This window comes from Doryrhamphus excisus, chromosome 5 (genome assembly GCF_030265055.1).
Source record: "Doryrhamphus excisus isolate RoL2022-K1 chromosome 5, RoL_Dexc_1.0, whole genome shotgun sequence".
Taxonomy (NCBI): domain Eukaryota; kingdom Metazoa; phylum Chordata; class Actinopteri; order Syngnathiformes; family Syngnathidae; genus Doryrhamphus; species Doryrhamphus excisus.
This window is the reverse complement of record NC_080470.1, coordinates 25,423,260-25,449,805: the sequence shown is the minus strand read 5'-3', so window position 1 is coordinate 25,449,805 and position 26,546 is coordinate 25,423,260. Positions and strand designations below refer to the sequence as shown.

The following is a 26,546-nucleotide window of genomic DNA, read 5'->3' as shown; positions in this document are numbered from 1 at the left end:
CGCATGTTGCAGGTACCGACCTGATCAAAATCTTAAGACCAGTTGAAAAATAGTTGGAATTTACCTTTTGCACATTTGGATCTTAATGAGGTTTTTAGTAGATGAAAAGCAAGAAGGGGGAGTGTGACAAAAAGTCATTTATTGAAACCAACAATTAAACTGAAATAGGCTGATCAAAAGTTTAAGACCATTGCTCAAAAAATTACAACAACAACAAAAAATTCTCAGTAGGACTTGAGTAGCTCCACCGTTGAAAAATTGGTTGGGCATGCTTGATGTGAGTGTTTCCAGGAGGCTGTTGTTTGGTCTACAGACAGTGCCACTGAGGAAAAGACAGGAAGCAGAACTGAAGGTAGCAGAGATGAGGATGCTGAGGTTCTCATTGGGAGTGACCAGGATGGATAGGATCAGGAAGGAGTACATCAGAGGGACATTACATGTTAGAGGCCTTGGAGATAAAGTCAGAGAGGCTAGACTGAGATGGTTGGGACATGTCCAGAGGAGAGATAGTCAATATATTGGTGTTGAGGAGGTGTAGAGGAAGACCAAAGAGGAGGTTTATGGATGTAGTTATATAGGGGTGTTTACGAATATTTTAGGGTTTCTTGAGTGCTGCTAAAATAAGCCTAAATTTGCCACTGGACTGAGAGCAATACCATGAGTCCTATTAACGGTGACTCAGCATGTGCGTGAAAAAATAAACAAATGCATTGTGGGATACAAAACGTGAGTTGTGGACATTAGCATTTTGTTAATGTTCTGGTAAAACAAGCATATCGGCTTTGTTTGGCTACGAAAATAAATAGTCGCTTTTTCATTCTGTTGTTACAATTGAGCGGCATTAGAACAGTATTTAATAAACCCAGTAAACTAATATAGCTCATTAATACCTTTTTTGTAAGTGAAAACTTTTAATCAAATTAATCACAGTTTACAAACGAATTAACCACGATTAATCACCATTTGTAATTATATGTGAAATATGCACTTTTTTTAAACTGCATTTTATGAACAAAAAGCTAAACAAAATTATATATTTGTATGACCTAATGAAATGACTATTTAAGTCATGCTAATAGATAGCACATCAGCAGTCTCTTTAAAAGTAACACAGCATTTGAATCCCACTTTAACCATGTTGTTATGAGCCATGAGGATGTGCGTTCAAACACACCACATCATTTCGTCCCACGTTTATAGCTTTTAAATGGGTTCGGACTCGACTGCAATAACACATCTATAGTCACCTTCCCACTCCTATTATTCTTTGTTTACAATGCATTGCTCGACTCTTATGCTGCGGACATTAGCGACCTAACAAGCTAGCAAGCGAGCGTCTAGTGAGATTATCAGATTGCCTCAAATGTATTTCTTCTAAACTTAAGTAGCCTAAAATCATACCACTTCCACACGGAGTGGGAGGAGAACTTTCATGTTGGACATGCTTTGGGTGGCTTCATGATGTCATGCATTTTTAAGGTAATGTAATGTAAGGTAATGTATCAATGTTTTCTTTCATTACTGCCACCTATTGACCTGAATACTACAATAGGCTATCACATGTATTTCAATATGTTTGACTATTACTAGACCATAGTCCACAAAACTGTTATCATTTATTAATTAATTAATTTCTTAAAAATAATCATATTGTAACAAACATATTGTGAGGGATGACTGTAGATGTGGTTTCTGGGATTTATGAGCATACTTAACTTGTACCGAATTGTAAAAGCAAACTGAAACTGTTTGCACCACTGAGACTTATCAAAGAGCTATTATATTATGCATCATAACACCTCTGAGAAGCCGACCTGAATTTGTGTCTTTGGTTCAAAGTATGCTTCCACTCCATATGCATTGAAATGTTGATGAGCATCATTCTAGTACCTCATTTTCTGTGTCAAATGTCCTGGTTTTTGGAACTCAAAGTATTGTCACCCTAAGCTTGGCCATCAGGTTGGGAAAGACAGAAGGGTCTCGAACATGAACATAGAAGACTGCAGCTCCCCCGGCCATGAGGGAGAGGCTCAGCTTGAACAGGCGACCTGAAATGGATCCATTTTGTTCCTGGTCGGGCACCTGGAAACAAACAGAAAGTCAACATCAAGAACCAACACTGGCTGCCAAAATAAGTGACGTGATTGATGGCTGACCTTCCTTGTCTGCAGGGGCTTCAACATGCGGTCAAACTGCGTGAAGATGGCTTGCCGGGCGCCCTCCCACTTGCCAGGCCCCGTCAGGCGGTACTGGTAGGTGGTGACGGGGCCCCAAAGAACCTTCTTGAAGAGTGGGTAGTCGGTGAAGAGAAGCCACAGGAGGCTGGGCCGCACTCCGATCTCTCCGGCCAGGTTGTCCATGTAGGACACAAAGTCCACCTGCAGCGGAGCCAGCTTGGACACGATGTAACTGCAGGGTACACGGTGAGAAAGATGAGCCTAAAATATGTAAACACGGAACATTTGATTCAAAATATGATGAAGTGTACTTTTGGTCAATGTCCTTGGTGTCCTTCTCCACAGCCTTGACCATGGCCTGGTTTGAAGGCAGCTTCTTATGTCCTATAAGATGCAAAGACTATTTTATATTCTATGTGTGTTTTTATTGTTTTTAACAAAGCAAACACAAAACATCAGCGCCATTGTTTAGGTTGGCATGTAAAATATGGCTACAGGGCATCAAACGTTGCTTAATATCCCTTTAAATAGGTGGTGTCCTCCACTTTTTGGGTCCAACTCACCTTTAAAGACCAGCGCAACCCAACGGGCCTGCATTTCGGCTTGCGACATGATGGCTCCGAGGGCGTGGATGAAGCCCACCACAGCCAGAGTGGGGTGTTCCAGGGTGGGAGGAAAGACGTGCTTGTATAGACCGACGCGGTGCCCTGACTTGTGCAGAGCACCGCTGGGTAAGTACGGGAAGTCATAGTTGTAACCCGTGGCAAACACGATGGTATCCACCTGAAAGAAAGACACAAGGAGTGGTTAGAACTTTCCGTCAAAGGTGAATCTTCCAGAAATGTTCTGACCTTCTCGACAACGCTGCCGTCCTCAAACAATACAGAAGAGCCACGGATTTCCTTGACGTTCGGCTTGATGATGACTGACCCAGAGAGAATCTTATATGGCAGGTCGTCGTTGATGACTGGAATCTGACTGAAAAACCTAAGTGGGGGTTGGCGCAGAAGATCAGCCACCAATTTACATTGTTTTATGTTCATATGAATATACAGTACATATACATCTATTGTCTAGTGGTGAAGATGGCTTCATAGAGGACATCCAATGTCGATTTTTATAAACATCTTTTGCCATCCATTCACACGTCACTGTGTCTCCCAAGTGGCAATGCGCCAAAGAAAAGGAAAGCCATTGCCATGAAAGTGAAAATGAATATGGTGGAGTGCAGGACTCAGGCAACAAGACCAGGTGTAGGCTTAAATACGTGAGATCTAACTTACACAGAATGGAAAATATTTGGATCCATAACAGAATAATCCGATACTACACTATGTTACCACATTAAAGCTGTAATATTCATTCATTCATTCTCTACCGCTTTTTCCTCACGAGGGTCGTGGGGGTGCTGGAGCCTATCCCAGCTGTCTTTGGGTGAGAGGCGGGGTACACCCTGGACTGGTCGCCAGCCAATCCCAGGGCACATATAGACAAACAACCATTCACACTCACATTCATACCTATGGACAATTTGGAGTCGCCTAACATGTTTTTAGAATGTTGGAGGAAACCGGAGTACCCGGAGAAAACCCACGCAAACTCCACAAACTCAACACAGAGATGGCCGAGGGTGGAATTGAACCCTGGTCTCCTAGCTGCGAGGTCTGCGCGCTAACCACTCGACCATCGTGCTGCCCAGCTGTAATTATTTTTTTTAATAATAATTAAAATAACTAATTTGGCAACATTACTAAAATAAGTCATAATTTTTTGACAAAAATTGTTATTATGCAAAAAAAATTATAATTGATTTATTTAAAAAGTATATTAAAACGGTTCATCCATGAAACTTGAAGTATTAATTTGAGAAAAAAAATACTTTACTAATTTACTTTTAAGTACACTGAAACAATATAAAAAATATATAACAATATATTGTAATCTACCAATATCATTTCTACTAGGTTACCTTCTTCTTCACTCTGTGTGTATGCTACCGGCCCCACCTCCACCCACCGAGACAAAGCGACTGTATGACTGACAAAAGGGTTCACTGTGTTAATGCCGATGTTCTATGGAAACCAATGCACAGAGTGAACTCTCTTCCTGCCTGTTTGGAGGCGATGGAAATAGACATGCATGCAGATGGCATTGTATTGAGGCTGGCAAAATGATCACGTTCATTTTCATTTATTGTGAGACTAATTCATGAATTTATCATCCCAGATCTAGCGCCCACAAGAAATCATGTTTTAATCTTGCAAGCTCTTTTTGTGATGATTTTTATTATTGTGGTGGTAATTACTTGGAGTCATCCTTGGCATAAATAGGCTGTACAGTGCAGAAGCTGTACCTGTGGCTGGGTTTGAGGGCATACATGGTGTGGTCATACATGGCGTTGAGTTTCTTCTCGCCTAACCAGTTGAGAAACTTCATGGGGAGGAGCTGGAACAAGATGTGGACGAAGCGCGTGTTGTACTTCATGTCCACTGGCATTCCGTCATCCGACACCTGCCTGATGACCCAGGCGCCGCGGCGTGTGCTCATGTAAACCTGATGAGACCACAAGAAGGAAGATGGATGTGAGAGGACATGAGAGTGGGATGGCATAGAAGAGGAAGAAGATTGAGCTCCTGACTTGCTCTGCAAACTTGCTGCTCTCCACCGCGATGTCGCTGCCCGAGTTCCCGATGCCGATGACCACCACTCGCTTGCCGGGCATGTCCTCTGGACCCTTGTAGTCCCAACTGTGCAGGTATCGTCCCTGGAAGGTCTCGATTCCTGCGGGACAACATCAACATCTTCAGGCTTCATCTCTCACAGGAGGCTGGAGCCTATCCGCATGGACGGATGGATTTACAATTGCCAACAGTCATTATTTCTGTTTTTATTATAAGATAATGTTTATATCATATATATTTTATACAGCCTAAAATGATGTCAAAAAAATGTAATTTCATATACTAAATATATTGCACACACACATACACATTTATGTCATATACGTATGTTCATGTCGTATATGGAATAGAACCTGGGAAGTCCTGAAGGGGCAGGTTGGGGTAGGTGTAATGTCCTGAGCAGCAGATGACGGCATCAAAGACGTGCATCTCCTCCTTCCCATCCCTCCTCTCCGTCACTACTTCCCATTGGCCCGTTCGGGAATAATCTGGCCTCTGTCTGACGCGCTTCACCATGGTCTAGACAATGTGTACATCAGGAAGGAAAGAAGGTGCAGCTCAACATAAATTAAAAAAAAACCTTTAAAAAAAAAAGGTACGTGTCTCACCTGGAAGCGGATGTGCTGCAGTAGCTTAAAGTGCTCCGCGTACATACGGAAGTAATTGAGGATTTTGGAGTGATGCATGTAGTTGGGGTACTCGGCCGGGATGGGGAAGTCGCTGTAGCACATCATCTCCTTGGAGATGTTAATGGTGAGGGAACGGTAGATGCTGGCACGATTGGGCTCCGATACCTCCTGCAGGGAAGAGAAGTCCAACAGGCATGAGGTGTCAGTGAGCATCTAAACAAGTAGTGGTCTCACTTTATAATAAGGTACACAAAAATACAGTAGTTATTGAGGAACTAATGAAGAACTAATGACTAAGGCACATGATAAATTCACTTGATAACTGTACTGGCCTCCATATACTGCCATGTGAATGTGTTTGTTTTCCTGGTCTCTCGCCTCCAAACAGGCAGAAAGAGTTCACTATGCACAGTGGTTCAGCACCAAGTCACTTGATTGACCAATGACTGCATTCAATAGAATGGAGTGAGACCTCGTGTCAAATTACAATACAAAATACAAATGTTCATTTTAACTGCACAAAACAGCACAAATGTAGCACACCTCCGCTTTCAGGTGCTATGGTTGCTACCGCCCTAACTGCAGTTAGCTCCATGAGCCAGCATACACTAGCATGAATGACAGCACATAAGTGAATGCCACAGCGACACTCCAGTTATGAGCAAAATGTGTTATTGTGACAGGCCTCTGTGTTGCCATGGTATTACAGATTTGGAAACGACAGAGGACAAACAGGTTTGCACGCAGCACACTGGTGCACCGTTAAGCGCACCAACATCAGAATTCAACAAAAGGCAAAACTGTCATGAAATACTTAAAAAATTGTGTAATTCCCACTGGCTCATTGAACAGTGTTGGTCACCTTCACCCGGATAGGGAGGAGTAAAGGGCTGCTGTTGACTCATCTGTCGTTAAATCCAGTAAATGAGCCAGGGACAACTGATTTAATAATACATTTACCTACGCTGGTTAAAAAACAGCGAGATGAAGGCAAACACAACATGCTAACATTCTGCTATCTTATTTCATTGACAACGACACACCTATTTACTGCCCCTGTCAGTCAGGCATGCTTGGAATGAGCCTACCTTTCCCCCTTTAGGGCACCTCTGGTGTGTGAGATTTGCTTCCTACTGCATTTTTGAATGACTTTGTGGTTGAAATGTGCACAAAGGGAGGATTTGCCTTGAATCTCCAAAGTCCGCCGAGGTCATCGCTGCTCTCGAAGCAGGTCGGCAGCAAGCCTTCATCTAGACACGTCTTGATGGAACTCAGACCCGATGGGCCGGCGCCGATCACGGCCACTTTGTGCACCATGGTGGAGCTGCACGAGTCAAACAAGGGCAATTCAATTGTTACTTTTCACGTCAAGAATGCACGATCTCTTCTGATTTTCAAGAAATTAGTGCAAAATTGAACTTGCATCATGATTTATTACTCATTTCAATATTATGAACAAACGTCCTTCATGCACAAGAATACAGTCACAGTATTCTGAGAAGAAAAAAATTACAGTTATCTGTATTCTATGTAGACTGTATATTGCAATATTATGAGAAAAAGTAAAAACAAGAACGTATTCATTTTGTGAGAAAAAGAAGAAAACAGGCTATTGTCATCAGACTAAAGTTGGAATATATTATTTATGAATCAATTTTTTTTTAAAATCAATTGTGCACTTAAAAAAATAGAGGATTTTGGCGTAACTTCTTTACACCTGTGCGACATTTGAGAATGTTAAAAAAATGACCTGGGTGTGGCAGATATAAACTCAAATTACAGAAATAAAAGTCATTGAGGCTAAATTAAAAAAATTAAGATTTTGAAAAAACACCAGAGGAAAGTTCTATTGTGGGAAAAATAAATACTACAAAATAAATTGTGACAAAAATGTGTCACAATAAAAGTCCATACTGCAAAATTATGACCCAAAAAATCCTATTACCAGAATACAGTCACAGAATTTTAAAGTAAAGATTTTGAGGGAAAAAAGTAACATTTACGATGATGTTATGAGGATTTTTTACTGGTAAGAAATTGATGTAGTCAGAATATTGCAAGAAATTTGTATTCATGTTACTGCATTTAAGTCCTAATATTATAAGATATTATAAGATAATAGCATAATATTAAAAGATAAATGTACAAGTCATATGAAAAAAGTCAGAATTGTACAAGAATTACATAAATTGTTTAAAAAAACAAATCAAACTTTTTGTTTGGATGTCAGATAAGCTTTTTAATTAATACAAAAATAGCATGCAATTCTTGCCTCTAAGAAGACTGCGGAGGGCTCCTTACCTTTACGGTCCTACAACAGACAACTCTAATAAAAGACCTCTTTAAAAAGGTCATTTCAGTCCTTATCCTTGTTCTCAGGACTATCTCCACCCCGTCTCCCACACAGACTTGATCCAATCACAACAAGTCATGGCTCACAATGGACTTTTATGGTGTTGGGGTTGACAACAACCTACCATGCAGCACATTGCATATATAATGAGCATTCACACACACAAACATACATGCTATGGAAAGTTATAAATGTATATTAAAACAACAATCCTAAGGCTGTAATTGAAATCTCTATGGCATTCACACAAATGACCAAACATGTAAGTGTATGTGAAAACATACATTTGACAAATGACTCAACTTAAGCAATCTTACCTCCAGCAGCATAGATTGACTTGTCAAATCAATAAGACGAAGAAAGAGTTCAAGCAAAGATTCATGAAACTCTAGCATGTGTGTGTGTGTGGGTGTGTCCAAACAAAAGCAATGTTCAAACTGAACAACCTTTTGGAAAAGCTACACAACCCAAATATGGACTGAAATAAAAACAGTAATTTATGTTAAATGACACTTTTTCCTCACCCAAATCGTGTCCATGGGATTGTAATGTAGCGGTGTCCAAACTTTTTCCAGTGGAAACATAAAATGAAGGATGCAAGGGTCACTTGGATATTATGTGAAGAAGTTATATACAATATGATTCAAGACAAAAAATGCATTTCAGCTTTGAGATATTGTTGAAAAACCGCTATTACAAGTATGAACTAAATTTTCCTTCAATAACCTTTGTACATTTTCTTCTCCTAATATGATTTGTTGGTAACTTTTTTCCCCAACTTTTAATTTTCCACAACTGTATTGTTTTTCATATTCATTCATTCATTCATTTTCTACCGCTTTTTCCTCACGAGGGTCGCGGGGGTGCTGGAGCCTATCCCAGCTGTCTTCGGACGCGAGGCGGGGTACACCCTGGACTGGTGGCCAGCCAATCCCAGGGCACATATAGACAAACAACCATTCACACTCACATTCATACCTATGGACAATTTGGAGTGGCTAATTAACCTAGCATGTTTTTGGAATGTGGGAGGAAACCGGAGTACCCGGAGAAAACCCACGCATGCACGGGGAGAACATGCAAACTCCACACAGAGATGGCCGAGGGTGGGTTTTTCATATTATGACTCAAAAATATACATATTTTCCTCACATTAAATAATTATTGTAAAATCAAACATTTTTCCTCATTACACTGCTGCTTTCCTTGTAATATTTAGACTTTACTCTTATAAAATAATTTTACAATGTTTTGTTAAATTATATTTTTATAGAGTGACATGGACCGATGAAAAAACGAATGCGAGCCACACTTTGGACACCCCCGGGTTAAGGTATTTCCACAAACTGCTGGTCAGGTGAATTTTAACACCAACACACTCCTCCCATTCCTTCAGATATTATTTATCAAAGTTAAAGCGACAGGAACAAGACCCCCAAACAAGCCCAACGCACTGGTCACACTTCCCCACATCAGCGAGTATTCATGATTTATCAGCAAGACTCCTGTTGATTTTGATTGACAACACAAGGCTGCCCAGATAGTCAAGGTCACAGGTGAAAATTCGACATGGGTTCATGTCCCCTATTGACGGAATGCTGTTTATACGCTGCCACAGATTATTTACAGGATGTGCTGCTGGAATGAACCACAATATGAACAACTCCATCATCACATTGTTTGGAATGCATGAACATCAAATGTCCACAGTCCTCACGTAGACACTAAAACCAATGGAGCTGTTCTTGGTATATAATAATGATAACAGTAGTCTTTCAGTGTGCACGCTATGCTATGTGTCCCAGCAGCCCTTGCAGGCTTTGAGGTGAGAGCCACAGCATCTCCACCAGGTTGTACTGGCAGTAGCCCATCCAAAAGCCAAAGGCCACATCGGTCACGTTATGTCGGCCCAGCATGATGCGGCTCAGTCCTACTGTGGCCACCCACAGTAGGACGAGGACCCTCAGTGGCGCGGCGAGCACCAAGTGCGCCAGCAGGAAGCGGCCACACATAGAGGCACGCGTGGCGTGGCCCGAGGGGAATGAGTAGCGGTCCACGGAGAAGGTGGCAAACATGTCCATACGGTTGTGAGCGGGCCTGCGCCGCCGCACTGTTGCCTTGACGACACCAACCAGGACCAGGTCCAGAAGCAGACCTGGATGCAAGAGGTGTAAAGAAGACTGATCACAACGGCGCTATATAAAAAGGGGCTAATTATTTACCAAAATCTACAATACATGAACTATTCTGGCAGGGAAAAGAGCAGCTTTCTCAATAGTTTACTTTTTGATAGTTTACTTTTTGATAGAGGTCTTTGCCTGCTATCAAAGCTTTGTGAGAATCAGTCCAGTCACGATTACATAATTGGACCAAAACACACACATTAACAGACTTTATTTTTGTTAGTTTGGCCTTGGCGGCGGTCTGTGCACAACCAAAAAGCGCTGGTTTCTTCCCTGGCCCTTGCTCAATATTCCTCAACACGGTGACACAGTGGAACCTCAGTTAGCGTGCGCCCCAGTTAGAGTGTTTTTGAGTTAAGTTTGAAATATGTTTGTGTACATTTACCAATTAGCGTACAACATAATGCACTGCATAATTATCCATTTCATTTAGTCTGGATATTCTTCTGTAAATTAAATCAGCCATGGTGGTGGTAGTGTGATGGTTGGGGCTGGAACCATAAATTCTGCTGCCAACCAAATAATCCAGAAGGAGAATATCCAACCATCTGTTGGTGACCTCAACCTGAAACAAACTTGGCTTCTGCCAAGGACAATGATCCAAAACACACCAGCAAGTCCACCTGTGAATGGCTGAAGACTTTGGAGTGGCCTGGTCAAAATCCCATTAAGATGCATGACCTTAAAAAGGCGCTCCATGCTGAAAAAGCCTCTAAAGTGGCTGAATGACAACAATTCAACAAAGATGACTGGGCATTAGTAGGTTTGGATGTTTTTCTCCCTTAATTAAAAATCAAAAACTGCATTTTCTGTTCAGTTGTGTTGTCATTGACTAATATTTGAAATTGTTTGTCGATCTAAAACATTTAAGTGTGACAAATATTTGTTTCTTTTGGCTTTTTCCTACAAAAAAATTAATCAGGAAGGGATGGAAACACTTTCACGCCACTTTGTGTATATTTTTGTTACATACATGTGTAATTACTATTCACCATTCATTTCTGGATTGCATGCTCAATAACTTTTTTTGTCTCATTAGAAGACGTTTTCCCAAAGGTTTTGGGGATCCTCAAGATGTTTTCTGGGGAAATTGAGACGAGCCCTAACGTTTTTTGTTCAGAACTGGTTTTCGCCTTGGTTCTCTGCCATGCAGGCCGTCTTTCTTACGGTGGTCTTGAACATTGACCTTAACTGAGGCAAGTGAGGCCTGCAGTTTTTGTTGTTGGGTCTTCTGGATGAGTCCTCGCTGCACTGTTGGAGTCATTTTGATTGGCGGGCCACTACTGGGAAAGTTCACCACTGATCCATGTTTGTGTCATTTAGGGGTAATGGCTCTCAACAGGTCTCATCCCGTGGGACAGTATACTGTGGTATACCTTGAAACCGGTAACCAGCCCATGCCTAAATGACACCAACCAAGGTTCCACTGCACACACAATTACAAACATGCACTTTGATCCAACTTTGTTCTGTTTGGCCTTGGCCGACATCTGCGTTCTACCAAAATGTACTTATTTCTTCTTCAGACCTAGCCCTGTGGAAACTTGAGATCTATATAAAGTGTACCTGCATGGGTCTAAAGACTCACTAATTCTAGTGTGCTACCAAAATGTACTATTTTTTTCCCTTAGGCCAGGGGTCAGCAACCCACGGCTCCAGAGCCGCATGCGGCTTTTCAGCCTCTTGTTGTGGCTCCCTTTGCAATGCTTGAATATTTTTTTAACACCTGAGTGGGGAAAATCCAACTTTGTGTGAGACCATGAATGCATCCTGACTGAGTTCTGAGTTCTGGTGATTGGATGAGCAGAAGGATGAGCAGACAGGATGCTATTCAGTTCTCTCTCACACAGGTAAACATGAAGGAAAATAAATACTTTCCCAGAGCTGTTTGACAGTTCTAAAAAATGTGAGATCATTTAAAAACAGCGGCATGGGAACTTGTTTGCGGCAGAGTAAACAAATCAGGTAAGTTTACAGTAGTTTACACATACATTTATGTAATTTTATCCCCAATACTAGCAAGAGAACTCCAACTCGTCTTTTCTTATCTGAACTACTTTGACACCCCCAAATTCCATCCAATGTTGTTTTAAACATACTTTGCTCCAGGCTATTTTTCTTTAGTGGGCAAGGGGGTATAATGGCTCTTTTCATAGTAAAGGTTGCTGACCCCTGCCTTAGGCCATCTCTTCCACAAAGTTTTGTGGAAATTAGTTGAGTAGTTTTTCCATAATCTGGCTACAAAAATCACATAAACATTAGACAATTACATAATCATTTATATAGACAGTTTGGCCTTGATCTGTGCTTTTTCTCTTACACAAAGTTTTGTGGAAATTGGTTTGAGTAATTCAGGCATAAACAAAAACTTTTTTTCAATAGGCTGCAAACAGATGTCTGCATTCAGGAATATATTGTACATGATATGGAATAGTGGTTGTTACCAAAGAGGAGGTTGAGCATGACCTCCTGCCCGGCTGCACTGTCGCTCTTGTAGAGACAGTAGGCGGTGCCAGCCAGCCAGGGGATGCCGTGACCGGTCACCTCGATGAGCTTCATCAATGGTCGCACACTCCCCCAGGACGAGTCCTCCCAGGCACACACCCCCAGCCGCTTGGACAGCCACAGGTCGATGGCGAGCAACGAGCTAAGGGCCACGCGGAAGAGCGACGGGTTGAGCCGGATGCCGTCCTCCTCAGACGGCCCGTGTCCGCTCGCTGAGCCGGTGGAGGAGCTGGAGCCCCGGCGGCGAGTGGGGCTCTCTGAGGCTCGCAGCCGCGCGGTGGCCGAATCGGAGCTCAGCGGTTTGGTCAGCGACTTGAACTCGTAGCGGCCATTGGTGCCACCGAGCACCGGGCTCCCTCCGCCGCCGCGACCGCTGTGTTTGGCCTTCGGAGAAGACATTTTGTGTGGTTCTATAGGTGCGGTGAGATAGCACCGCAGTGTGGCTGTTTCCGCAGTATTGTGCTCTGTCGCCGCTTTATGTCGTCAACTCGACGGCTCAATCGCCGACTGAATCCATGGGAGCCATTTTTGTCTTTCCTATTATCGCAAAGTCTCACGGGAAAATGAGTTTTTAACCAACAAGAAACGGCCGAATAATGTATGATAATATACGTATATTAAAGGAATACAATTGTAAATAAACGTACTAAAAGTTTGCTAAATACACTAACGTGTATTTCATTGAATATATTGAAGAGATAAAACATGCGATTTTAAACATGAAAATGTGTCCTTTTCTATGATATCTATGGCATGAGAATTGGTTAGCATAACATAAATGAGAAGTTACATTATTTTTATATTAAAAAACAAATCTAAATTAATAACACATTCTGTCTGTGTAATCTGTTTAAAATGTCTATGTATTTAAATGACATTATTGTCATTACAATATCATACATTACAATATCATAATGTCATACATTTATTGATTTTTTTTACAAAAAAATTGAAAAATTCTATATAATAGGGCAAAAGCAGGCTAATAAGCAAGCCAATACTTGTGTACATTTAATGGTGGCCTAAAACAATTGAGTATCTTTACTAAATCTGTCCAAAAGTGGTAAAGTTATATCTCAGTTCTTGTTTGTTATTTGTTTTTTGAATGTCTACTACATTCATTCATATCCTGCGCATATCCAGGGGGCTAATCCCCCCCCCGTCCTCAGAACCTAGTGACGCCCCTGCTTATAGATTATAGAAGATTTAGATTCTGTTCCACACTCCTGTTCAGAAGGTGGCGGTAATGCACACCAAAAGCTGTTTGCCAACCGCCAATAATCAGGAGAGAAGAAGACGACGACCAGGGACTACAGTAGCACCTTGATCATCCCACATCCACAGTTTGATTCTTTCTCCCGCCTGGACCTACGAAGAAGATCCACTCATGCCTGGAATTCTGCTGGGTGATGTGTTCCCCGACTTTGAGGCTGATACCACCGTCGGCAGGATTAAATTCTACGACTTCCTGGGCGACTCGTACGTTCACGTTCACTTTCTGTTTGACTAAGTGTGGCGCAAGCTTAGATTTGCGAAACAAACAATTATTATCCTTAAAACTCGTATGTATTCTTATCATTTTTGGACACAATTTCACTTTGATCACACTGTCTGGGAGGCTCCATTGTAGCCTAAATGATATGCTTTCTGTGCAGTTGTAAACGGCACATCAGGAGTTAACTCCAAACTTGAACTGCATACAGTAGACATTATTCCTAGCTTTTATGATGACTGTAAATATAGATTTCAACAAGAAGGACATTAGATTTTTGAATTTTAGTAGAAAGGGACAATATTATTAGTCTTGTCTTTCCTCTACAACCAAGACAAGGCTGACATTGTGTACTTGTCCTCCAAAACTGGCACGCATTGAGGTTCCCAGGCTGGGTGGGGGTGGGGATCTAGAAACGGGTTTACAGGCATGCAAATGTGCACTTAAGAACCAGGAGCATTTATTTACTGCTTTCTTTCAACACGTCAATCTTGTTAGGATGATTCACATGTTAGGATGCTGTGTTAAATTCAAGAGGGGGCAAACTCATGCGAATCCAAAAAAATCAGCAATTCCAATTTTTAGATTTCTTCCGACAAGAGGGTTTAGTTCGCTCTAAAATGTACTTCAAAATATGCACTAACTAGGTTTATTTTGACAGCAGTTTTAGTCAGTTTTTGGGGGGTTAATCATCCACATATATATAGTTTCAGTGAACTGAAATGACAAAAGTGTTAAGAACCAGGTCCCAAAGAAAGGTGAAATAGCTGTGATTTGATATACAGTTGAAAGTTTTACATTTTAAGTAAGATGGCATTTCCTAAATTATTTCTACTTTCTACATGCTGCACCTATGACAGAATCTCTTGAGACTTTCTTCAAAGTCAAAATTTCACGTACAAATATGACTTGTCTTTAAACAATGTGAGAATCCCCGCCCACATGGCATGATTTTGGACGCTCCATTGAGATAGGTGGAGGGATATCGGCATGTATTTTAAGGCCACACCCCTAACAGTATTTTTTTGATATGGGAAAATCAAAGAAATCAGCCGAGGTATCAGTAAAATAATTGTGGAAGTCTGGTTCATCCATGGGTGCCATGTTCATGTGTTCGATTATCCAGAAGTATAAACAACATACGATGCCCCGCCATCATACCGCTCAGGAAGTGGACAGGTTCTGTATCCTGGAGATCACCATATTTTGGACCGAAATGTGCGAATCAACCTAGAACCAAAACTAAAAGCCTTGTGAAGACTATTGCTGAAGCTAGTACGAGTGTCATTATCCAGTCAATGGAGCTGTACTGACAGGGACTACAAAACAACACTACCAAGAAGCCATTCATCCAAAAGCAACATAAAAAGACATGTCCGGTCGTCTGAGGAAAATAAAATGGAACTGTTGGGCCATAATTACCATTGTTACATTTGGAGGAAAAAGGAACACGCTTATAAACCTGAGAATAGCATCCAACTGTCAAGTATGGCTGGTGGCGGCATCATGTTGTCGGGCTGTTTTGCCAAGGTGAAGCTTGGTCACAAAGGGGTCTTCCAAATGGACTAGAACCCGAAACATACCACAATTGTCACAAAGTGGTTTAAAGACAAAGTCAATGCTTTGGAGTGTCATCATAAAGCCCTGACAATCCCATAGAACATTTATGGCGTGTGCAAGCAAGGCGGCAAACAAACCTGACTTAGTTACAATCCAGCTCATGCAATAACACACACATAACACTTCACCCAAGTCATAAAGTTTAAAGGCGACGCTACCAAATACTAAGGAAGTATGTCAACTGACTGTAAAAAGTCCTAAAGTATTCTCTCATAACTGCAGCGTTGGCAAAAAATAACTTACTTAAAACAGGAACAGTTTAGTCTGAGTTAATTTTAGATAGTGTACAGTAAATGAGGTATGTGTCCCATGTCCGCGACGCAATTAAATGTCCTAATTTTTCCCGTATAAACAATACATTGTGAACAAGAACTCATGTTTAAAATCCAACTAACAAAAGAATCCGTTGTTGTCAGCAGACTAGACACGTGCTGTTTCAGCCCCCTGCACATCTACTCAGCTCAGATGTGATTCACATGCTAGTGTAGCCACAACAACACCACCCTCAACAATGTCAACTATTAAAGATACGCACTTCATAGTAAATAAATCCATTTTTCCACCACTCAATGCCGTTGTCACGTGAGAGGATGTGCTGTAGTGAATAAGAAACATACTCCGGTGGTGGTCGCTACTCTATCCGTACCAGAAGAACAATACGTTCTGCGCATTTGTGAGGCCTACGTCACTTCATTCATTTGCAGTGTTTTTGACAGAGCTCCAGTATATTTTTTTACTTTTATGAACATAAAGTGTCAATAACCATACTCCATAAAGACAAAACAAATGAGCTACATTCAGTTTCTCTCCATTGGAATGGCTGGTATAAAAGTTCCCATTTGGCTGTACGTGCCATCGCTATTGACATGAGAACTTAAGTGGTCATTACATTTGTAACATTAGTTGTAGCAGGAATTTAATTTGAACAAGAAACTGAAGAAAAAAAGGACCTGGTTAGATTTCAGTGAGGAGGAACATAGCTCCGGTTGGTGGGGGCCAAGAAAGTAAAGAGTTGTGTTCAAGAGAGTATCACAAAAATACCTCCTCGTAAAAAATTAAGACCTCACAATCAATCTACGTTACTTTAAACAGTGCAGTCATAACGTGTCCATCCGCACATGCACAACGACTGTGCGGTCTTTTTTTTTTGAGGAGCCATTTTTGTGATGCAAATGTGTTAGCACTCTCTTGAACACATGTTGTTTTGCGAAACTACCACCAACTGACCGCAGCTACATTCATCATCACCAAAATCTGACCAGACCTCGCTTCAAGAGTAACGGTAAGTCACCGTTGATGCACTACACTTCTTTTTTCCCCCATTGGGGACCCATTGACTTTTCCAGGGACTCACTATATTGAAAACCTAACATCACCACTGGTGAGTTTTTGCCGATGTGCTTTTTTTTTTTCATTAGTTACTGTCTCAGTTTTCATCATACGAAAACAATGCTGATAATTGTCAATGTAATTGACACTGCTAAAAATGTTTTTTTCAAGTTTACCTTTAAATTTGCCATTTTAGTGTGCATAAAGGTTTGTGTTAACCTGGCTGGTCCACCAGTATTGCAGGCCTCACGAGTTGGTGATTCAGTGTTGCCATGCCAACAACAGATAGGGTTCTTTTTAATACAGCCTAGTGTGGCAACAATGTGGGTCATGTTATTTTGGAATATTTTTAAGGTCAGAATACTACATATTGTTTCTTTAATCTGTTAATTAATTTGACCTACCTTATTTTTAGATTCCAACGTCTTTTTGTCTTCACAAATAGGAGACCCTCACCTATTTGCGAGTTGGCGTTCTCCGCCCCGTACATTTGCAGGTTTCTTATTGCCGATTTAAATTGGAAATAGTTTGTTAAAATGGTAACTTAAATGAAAAATGGGTAGATGGTGGCATGTGCAGGGGGGGAAAAAAGAGTGTTCCAGCTATGAATCGACTATGAACTATGAACACTCTCCGGCAGGAAGATGTGATGATGTGCAAATGCTCGTTTGATGCTTTGACAAGACGTGAGGTTGTGTAACTAATGATTTTATAAGCAAAACACTGTAGACTGTACGCCTGCAATTGTTTCTTAATGTGTAAAAGTGAATTTAAAAGAATGCTGAATAACTGTGAAGAGGCATGTTATAGTGATTAGAGTATCAAACATAAACATCTTTAGGTAGAGTTGCACATTATACAGGTACATCTAAAAAACATTTCATTAAAAAGTTCATTATTTTTTGTCACTCATTTCAGAATGAATGAATTATACAGATTCATTACACAGTGAAACATTTCAAACATTTCCTGAAATTTTGATGATTGTGCCTTTTTTATAGATCATGAAAACTCAAAGGGCCAGTGAGGAAAAAAAAAAGGATATTTTAAACAGAAATGTCAGAATTCTGAAAAGTATGTTCATTTCCAGGCTGCATGGTAGTGGGGTGGTTACTGCACAGGCCACATGGCTAAGAGACCGGGGTTCGATTCCTGGGCCGAATAATGTATTATAAAATTGTCCATAGGTATGAATGTGAGTGTGAATGGTTGTTTGTCTATATGTGCCCTATGATTGGCTAGCCAAGGGTCCAGGGTGTTCCCGCCTCTCGATATAGGCTCCAGCATGCCCGCGACCCTTGTCCAGCCTTCAGGTCACTACATTGTTGGGTCTGGTGTCTCTTACCTTCTTGACAATACCCCACAGATTCTGTATGGGGCTCACATCATGTGAGTTTGCTGGCCAAGCAAGCAGAGTAACACCATGGTCATTGAACCAGCTTTTGTTGCCTTTGGCACTGTGGGCAGGTGCCAAGTACTGCTGGAAAATGAAATTGGCATCTCCATAAAGCTTGTCAGCAGAATGAAGTGCTCTAAAATTTCCTGGTAGGTGGTTGTGTTGACTGTGCACTTGAACTGTGCACTGTGCACAGGAAACCCAGTGAACCAACACCAGCAGATGATATGGCTCCCCACTGACTGTTGACTCCAAGCAACATGGATTATGTGGCTCTCCACTCTTCCTTTAGACTCTGGGACCTTGATTTCCAAATGAAATGCAAAATTTGCTTTCCTCTAAAAAGAAGACCTTGGACCAGGTTGGCTTGGCACGAGGAATGCGACATCTGTAGCCCATGTCTCGGATTCGCCTGTGCAAAACAAAAATGATTGAATGTTGTGAACCTTGTGTATCTGTCTCTATCTCTCAAAGCACCAAAACTTTTTTTTTGTTTGTTTTTTTTACCGGCAAATGGCTCATGGGCTTGACTTTGGATACCCTTTGGACTGACTGCTCATCTTCACCTCTCTCATCGGACAGATGGGGTATCATGTTCTCCCACCCAAAGGACTTCACACCCGTCTGCACCACTGAGCTGGCCTTCGCCGCCAGCATCAGCGACAAGTTCACTGAGCGCAACGTCAAGATGATCGCATTGTCCGTGGACAATGTGGATGATCACTTATTCTGGAGCAAGGTGGAAAAGTTTGTTTTAATTGCTCACGTTAAATGCTACGTTCTCCCTGTGCATGCGTGGGCTTTCTCCGGGTACTCCGGTTTCCTCCCACATTCCAAAAACATGCTAGGTTAATTAGCCACTCCAAATTGTCCATAGGTATGAATGTGAGTGTGAATGGTTGTTTGTCTATATGTGCCCTGGGATTGGCTGGCCACCAGTCCAGGGTGTACCCCGCCTCTCCTGAAGACAGCTGGGATAGGCTCCAGCATACACGCGACCCTTATGAGGATAAGCTGTATAGAAAATGGATGGATGGATGTTAAATGCTACACTCATGTGACATAAGGAGAAAAAAATGTGTATTACGATTTTTGATGAATGGGTAGGGGCGGAAACCCCAACCACCCTGCAATAAAAGTATTTCTATGATAAGTAACTTACTGCAATAAGAGTCTTGCACAATCCAAAATGTGTTTTTTTGCAATAAAATATATTAATGAAATTACCTAAAAATGTATTATATTTAAAATTAATTTACAATTTGAAATATTTTTACCCCAAAATCAATGGCACAATACATTTTTGAAACAAACTTGAAATGTGTAGCATATTCACATTTAAAAAATGTTCTATTTTTACAGATGGCTCTTATTGGCTCCAGCAGACATGTCATCTATTTGTTTACTTGTATGTGTATGTATCTAAACAATCAATCTGTGTGTTTCTACAGGACGTGATGGCATTCAACAGCTCCACTGCTCCTCTTCCCTTCCCCATCATCGCAGATGCCAACAGGAAGTTGGCCACTCTGCTGGGCATGATGGACCCCGATGAGATAGACCGGGACGGCAATCCGCTTACTGCTCGCTGTGTAAGACCAAATGCCTTCATTGCTGTAGCCACGCTGGATAATCATTTCGAAAAACGCATAACAATAAGCGGATGATGTTGTGGCTTGGGTCAGGTGTTTGTGATCGGGCCTGATAAGAAACTGAAGATGTCCTGCCTCTATCCTGCCACGACGGGGAGGAACTTTGACGAGCTGCTGCGAGTGATTGACTCCTTGCAGCTGACTGCACAGAAGAAGGTGGCCACTCCTGTCGACTGGAGGGTATGCGCCTTTTTTATATAGCAGCGTGAAAATGTGTTCCTGGTTCGTCACACTTAAATGTTTCCGCTTATCAAATGCATTTAAATATTGGTCAATGACTACACAACAGAACACAAAATGCAGTTTTTAAATCTTTTTATTTATTAAGTGTCAAAAAAAGCCTACATGGGCCTGCGTGAAAAAGTGATTGCCCCCACTTAAAACATAACTAAGATTAATTGAGATCTATTACTCTGGAAAAAGTTAAAAAGTTCTTTCTAAAGCTTTGGGACTCCAGCAAACCACAGTGAGAGCCATAATCCTCAAATGTGTGGTGGACCTTTTTGGAAGGTGTGTGTCCCATAACATCTGGAGTAAAGTAATGACGCATTTCAGAAAAACAACGTCATACCAACAGTAAAATATGGTGGTGGTAGTGTGATGGTCTGAGGCTGTTTTGCTGCTTCAGGACCTGGAAGACTTGCTGTGATAAATGGAACCAAGAATTCTGATGCCTGTCAAAAAATCCTAAAGGAGAATGTCCGGCCATCTGTTTGTGACCTCAAGCTGAAACCAACTTGGGTTCCTCAGCAGGACAATGATCCAAAACACACCAGCAAGTCCACCTCTGAATGGCTGAAGAAAAACAAAATGGAGACTTTGGTATGACCTAGTCAAAGTCCTGACCTGAATCCTATTGAGATGCTGTTACATCAATTGTAAGAGACTGTAAGAGACTCATTGCAAGTTATTGCAAACGCTTGATTGCAGTTGTTGCTGCAAGGGTGGCCCAACCAATTATCAGGTTTAGGGGGCAATCACTAAACCTAATTTTTCCCTCCCTTAATAATAAAAACTTTTATTTAAAAACTACATTTGATTGATCTGAAACATTTAAGTGTGACAAAGAACAAATTAAATTGGGGGGTGGACACTTTTTCCACACCACTGTATTTATGTAAGCGTATATCATTCTTCGAAACTGTTCTGGAATAATTCAAAGTGTGTGACCATGGCTTTACAAGAGTACAGAGTACAATAATGCAACACATAAAACAGTGTAGGACACCAGGTGACTACAAAGTACTCAATAAAAATCTAGTCAAACATAAACTACAAAATGTGTGTACTCCCGAAACGCTGTACACAAAAGGTTGAAAATGTGTACACCCCTACTGTGTTGCCTGTGCTGTCATTTTTCTGACAAATACACCAAATACATCGGATTGACTCGACATTTTTCACACATCTCCACTAAACACGTAACCTCAAGGTAATTAAGTGAATGACCATGAAATTTGGTACAAATTTGAGGATGTCTGTTTTACATGTTACAGACATTACATGCACCGGCCATCATGTTCCTAATATATTGGTTCCTCCTGTGTGTTTTTAGCCCGGGGACAAAGTCATGGTCCTTCCAAACATCTCTGACGAAGAAGCGGCTAAGCTCTTCCCTAATGGTGTGACCACTAAAGATGTGCCTTCCGGGAAGAAATATCTCCGCTACACTCGGCTCTGAAGACCACCACAACACCCTCATTAGAAATTAAGATCAAAAGTACATAAGGACCAAAATACATCACTAGTCATTTAAATTCATTCGTGCACTACAAGGTCCATCAATAAACAGAGTTAGACATGTAAACAATGCGCACCATATTGAAATAAAGCAAAATCATCTTTCAAGTGCTTGCTTTCTCTCCTGTTATATCTTTATTGGCCACTAAGTGTCGCCAAATAACCATATATATAGCTCACATGTAATGCCGAAGTACAAAGTATTTGATTTGTTCCCTGTTATATATTTGTTGGCCACGAGGTGTCGCCAAATAACCGAATATACAGCCCACATGTGATGCTGTCGTAGTTGAAAATATTCGCCACTTGGCGTCACTATTTAACATCTATTTAAATACTATTAAATACTATTTAAAATGAACAAATGAATGAATGCATGAAACATCCAGGCTGACAGTTGGTGCAGCTGTGGCAGGGTTTGATGGGTGAATAAAAAAAGACATATTACAAATACATTATACTCAGGTGGGGTAGTATAGCAACATGGAGATATTTTCACTTTCAGCTTCCATCGGCCCATTTTTATTACAAAATTTTGTATCGCACTTAAATCCGTTTACCCTGCACTATACCGTCTTGCGTTTTGTTTTTTGTTTTTTTTGTGTCACTGTTAAATAATTTGGACAATAGGACCAATGTAAGCAATTTGATAAAGGTAAGAAACACTATTGATGTCGCCATGTTGTACCAGAAGTCCTCATTAACACTCAATTCCATCTGCAATTCCTAAAAGTTGATTATTTTTGTAAAACTATAATTCATTCATTCATTCATTTTCTACCGCTTTTTCCTCACGAGGGTCGCGGGGGTGCTGGAGCCTATCCCAGCTGTCTTCGGGCGAGAGGCGTAAAACTATAATATTCCATATAAAATCTATTTTTGTTGATATGTTTGCATGTCTTGAGCAGACATGATTTCCTGTGGGAAAATGTACCTTGGTTTTCATCTGACCTTTTGCCATGAATAATGAAAACCGAGGTACCAGTGTATTGCGATTCCAGTAAATGAAGGAGCACCCCTACGGCTAATATTACTGTGACTACTACCAGACAAAAAATACCCAACATAACATCCTACTCCTTCCTCTTATGTTCATCTGTTACCCTCTTGGCTACGTAGCCTCATCCATCCAACACTTGTGAGGGTAATACAACACCTAAAGCCAGCTACATACACACACATACATACATACATACATACATACATACATACGTATAGTAGCATGTACTAGTGTCGATCAAAGAACCGTGATAGAACCGGCCTCCTCCACCAAACTCTGCTTATCTCACACAAGATATTTCCCTCTCAGACGAGCCAGGCTCCAGTTTTCCTGAGGATTGATAACCAGGCACCAGCCAGCCAGCAAAATAAGCATTCTGTAACATTTGAACCCCCCTGGGAGGATTTACAAGCTGGATTTGACTAGCCTACATGGTCGGGTTCTGGCTAATGTGGTGATGTGATGTCAAACACTGAATGGCAAAAGAATTTTTGCAGATGCTTAATGATGAACCAAATTCACCATAGGGATAAGATACAAAGACTCAATATAATTCAAAAGTCAAACACACAGCACCCAGTTGTGTGTGTGATATACATATACGATATATATGACTTGTCACTGGATTCATGCGACTTCTGCTGTAGTGAAAATAAATGACAATCTTATGCAATATAATCAGAATGACTCCAAATAATGGCACCAATGCACCGTGTGAACCCGGTGTGAGTATGCCCTTAGTCTTCAGTCTTGGTCTCACCCGTGCCAAAGACGTTTTACTTGATGGCGGACATGTTTACTGTGTATACATTTACCGTGTGTGTGTGTGTGTGTGTGTTGATTTCATGATGGAAGAGGTCAGTGTTCCCATGTTGTGGACCAGGCATTGACTTTATCACCTGACGCTGCCCGTGACCTCCAGGTTAACAAGCCAGAGACCAGTCGTGCATGTGTGTACACACACACACACACACACACACACACACACACACACACACACACACACAGATATGCAGAGCTTTGGCTTGATGCTTTCCAGACACACACTCCCTCACTCCCTCACTCCCTCACTCCCTCACTCCCTTGGCACTCTCCCACACAGCATACTCCTCCCTCCCCCCTCTCTCACCACCAGCTCCTGCTTATCAAACTTTTTTTGTGCATCTTGGAGCTTCCCTTTTTCCCATGCACAGACAAAACACTACAGCGGTGCCAAGGAGGGGGGCCTCCCTACCGCTTGCTTGAGGAGGTTACTGCCCTGCAGGCTTTGTCTGCACCTTGGAAGTGAAGGTCAGTCTCGCACACGTGCGGCGACCTCAGGATCTGACTGACCTTTTACGAAGCGACACCACCCTTGAGCTGACACATCCACGCCCGCTTAATGTAGAGATGAGCGTTATTGTTTTGATGGAGCTTCATAAATACGGCGTGCAGACAGGCTGTTAGAGCGGAGAAGGGGCGCGTACAAACAGCTTGATGAATGCGGAGGTAAAAGTGCAATCACTCTCTCTCTGCTTCATCACTATCAATACCGCCATCTTCCACCCTCCTCCTCCTCGTCTCTATTAGAGACACATTGATCACCAGCTGCCGCCATATCACCTGACTAATGGCAAAGGGTGTCTGGGGCTTTTAAAAAGCAGCCAGCGACAGTGCCAAGCGCTTCATCACGGTGTCAAGGCAAATGGCTCCTCTGGTAATAAAGTGCACCGCCTATACTGTACACACACACACACACACACACACACACACACAACACATGAGGACTCTACCATTATGACGGGATGCAGTGAACAACTCGGTAGGAATCACATACCACCAGCACTCCACACTAAACCACTTTAAGTCATTAATAACCTTTTCTAGCATACTGAGGATACTGAGAGCGTCCAAGGTCAAATATACAAAAATACATCTCTAAAGTTGCATATTAACTTCACTTCAGTATCAAAGCAAGGGTGGGGAAGCTGCGAGCCATGGGACAAAACACCCGGCACGCCATGGCAGTGTCAAAAGTAAAAGTAAACACCAAATACTCCTAATATATGTTTTTTTAAGAAGGATGTCAGTGACGGCAAAGAGTGACAATAACCATAGAGTTGGAAATGCACCCTATTGCAACACAGGATGTTCTGGCTGCTCAGTACAATATGGCATAAATGTTTTTTTACTGTGAACAGAGGCACCTGACATTCACAGTTCTACTTTCATTTGTCATAAAAAGGTGAGTCATTTTATTGCCTTACTTTGTAGTTTTATTGAGTCTTTACGCAGCATCTTTGTACACCTGCATGACAGTTAAGAATGTTAGAAGTACGACACAACTCCTTAAGTCACCCGTGCCAGTCATGAAATGTTTGGCTTTAAGAAGAAGGAGCCATTTTATCTTAGTTGTATTTAATCTTAATCTTATAAGACACATTATGGCAACAGTTTTTATTAAGATTATTTCTATTTGCATTGTTTCCAGTGGGGAAAATAGCTTTGAAATATGAACAAATGTGAGCCCGCTGCAGCCGCACTCTTGAGATGTGACGTGGACGCCACAGGAAAGGAAGCGTGAGGGTCTGACGCGTGCAAAGAAAGAGAAACTGAACAAAGGCAGAAAGTAGAAGGAAAAAAAAGATACAATTACAAACCCACAATGCTGTTTTTCATCGCCTGTGTTCTTTTCCACTAGTTTATTTTGCCAAAAGCAAAGGGCAGCCAGTGTTAGAGGGCATAGGGAAGGTGCCTGGGAAACTATCGCTGGAGGGAAAACAGGCCGAGTGCCACTTTGGTGTGTTTGTGTGTGTCTGGTTGGGCGGTAGCATTGGTGAAGAAACTGGAATAAAGTTGACGGGCTGTGTTGTGAAGAGAAGAGGTGACGCGATGTTGCCATGGCAACTGTTTAGGGTTTGGCTGATTTTTCCCAAACCGTAATGGAGCTCATAATGAAAGCAGTCTGGCTTTCCTGGCTCTCTCTCTCTCTCTCTCGCTCGCTCTCTCTCTCTCTCTCTCTCTCTCTCTCTCTCTCTCTCTCTCTCTCTCTCACACACACACACACACACACACACACCCAGAATGGAGTAACACATGTTTTGCTTTATGCTTGTTTATGTTCATCCAGCAGGGAGAGCAGAGCCGTGCTCAACTATCAATTAAAGCCATGATATAAATCCAGCCAATAAGAGGAACAGGTCTGTGTGATACACCACTCAACTGCACCAAGTTCAAACAGCATCATGCTAATATATTATTATATATTATGTACATAATACATACGTCTTTCGTATGGCTTCACCCCACCAGAGAGAGAGCGTTCAGGCTAATAAAAGTGTATTAGCAAGGCTTTGAGCCAATACATGTAACACATGGACAGTAATAAGTCTCTGTGTGTGTGTTAAAAAGCCTGGGAGGTGTGTATGTTAATGTCCCCCCCCCCCCTCCAAGTATAATGAGCTCCCCAGGGCCTCCCTCACCTTACACCCTCCCTCACGGCTCCCACTTTTCTCTGTTTCACCCTCCTTCAAAACTGGCCCGGTTGACCCCACTCATACCTCCTCCAAGTGCCAAAACAAGCAAGAACTACTTGGATTGTGAAACTTTATGGAGGGCTATTAAGGAAACAAACACATGGCATCTGTAAAGCTGAGGTTTACAGTAGTTTAGTCAGCCGTTTGGAGAGTGAATTTTTTCCACTCTATTTACAACTTGCATGACAAAAAGTACGATTTTAAGGGTTTTCAAATTTTCCCTACCGGAAAATTGCTCTGTACTTGATCGCTGCCTCACAAAATCGAATGCCCA

General features: G+C 41.6%; 3 protein-coding genes across 10 annotated transcripts in view; 1 reads left to right on the top strand and 2 right to left on the bottom strand.

Annotated features, from left to right (window-relative positions):
• Positions 1-5: 5 nt before the first annotated feature.
• LOC131130121 (flavin-containing monooxygenase 5-like) overlaps positions 6-26,546 on the bottom strand; it is a 100,412-nt gene continuing 73,871 nt past the window's right edge. For 5 of the 8 annotated variants that reach the window (XM_058074307.1, XM_058074303.1, XM_058074306.1 and 2 more), the window contains 10 exons: positions 6,673-6,811; positions 5,467-5,655; positions 5,212-5,377; positions 4,816-4,958; positions 4,531-4,730; positions 3,029-3,164; positions 2,741-2,960; positions 2,489-2,561; positions 2,157-2,409; positions 6-2,082 (listed from right to left, as the gene is read on the bottom strand). In XM_058074307.1, coding sequence (XP_057930290.1) covers positions 1,927-2,082; positions 2,157-2,409; positions 2,489-2,561; positions 2,741-2,960; positions 3,029-3,164; positions 4,531-4,730; positions 4,816-4,958; positions 5,212-5,377; positions 5,467-5,655; positions 6,673-6,804 — 1,668 coding nt within the window. In that variant the 5' untranslated portion in view covers positions 6,805-6,811 and the 3' untranslated portion in view covers positions 6-1,926. Of the gene's footprint in view, positions 2,083-2,156; positions 2,410-2,488; positions 2,562-2,740; positions 2,961-3,028; positions 3,165-4,530; positions 4,731-4,815; positions 4,959-5,211; positions 5,378-5,466; positions 5,656-6,672; positions 6,812-7,788; positions 9,265-17,373; positions 17,593-26,546 lie in introns of those variants that run through there. The other 3 variants (XM_058074301.1, XM_058074304.1, XM_058074308.1) reach the window with 3 other exon arrangements.
• On the bottom strand, positions 9,415-13,113 carry plpp6 (phospholipid phosphatase 6). The gene is made up of 2 exons (XM_058074320.1): positions 12,468-13,113; positions 9,415-9,995 (listed from the first exon to the last, which is right to left on the bottom strand). Exons 1-2 carry the CDS (start codon positions 12,925-12,927, stop codon positions 9,628-9,630), a joined length of 828 nt encoding a protein of 275 aa, XP_057930303.1. The 5' UTR covers positions 12,928-13,113; the 3' UTR covers positions 9,415-9,627.
• prdx6 (peroxiredoxin 6) lies at positions 13,788-21,865 on the top strand. Its single transcript, XM_058074322.1, has 5 exons — positions 13,788-14,007; positions 18,948-19,104; positions 19,817-19,957; positions 20,051-20,197; positions 21,573-21,865. The coding sequence occupies exons 1-5, from the start codon at positions 13,916-13,918 to the stop codon at positions 21,696-21,698; spliced, it is 663 nt and encodes a 220-aa protein (XP_057930305.1). The 5' UTR covers positions 13,788-13,915; the 3' UTR covers positions 21,699-21,865.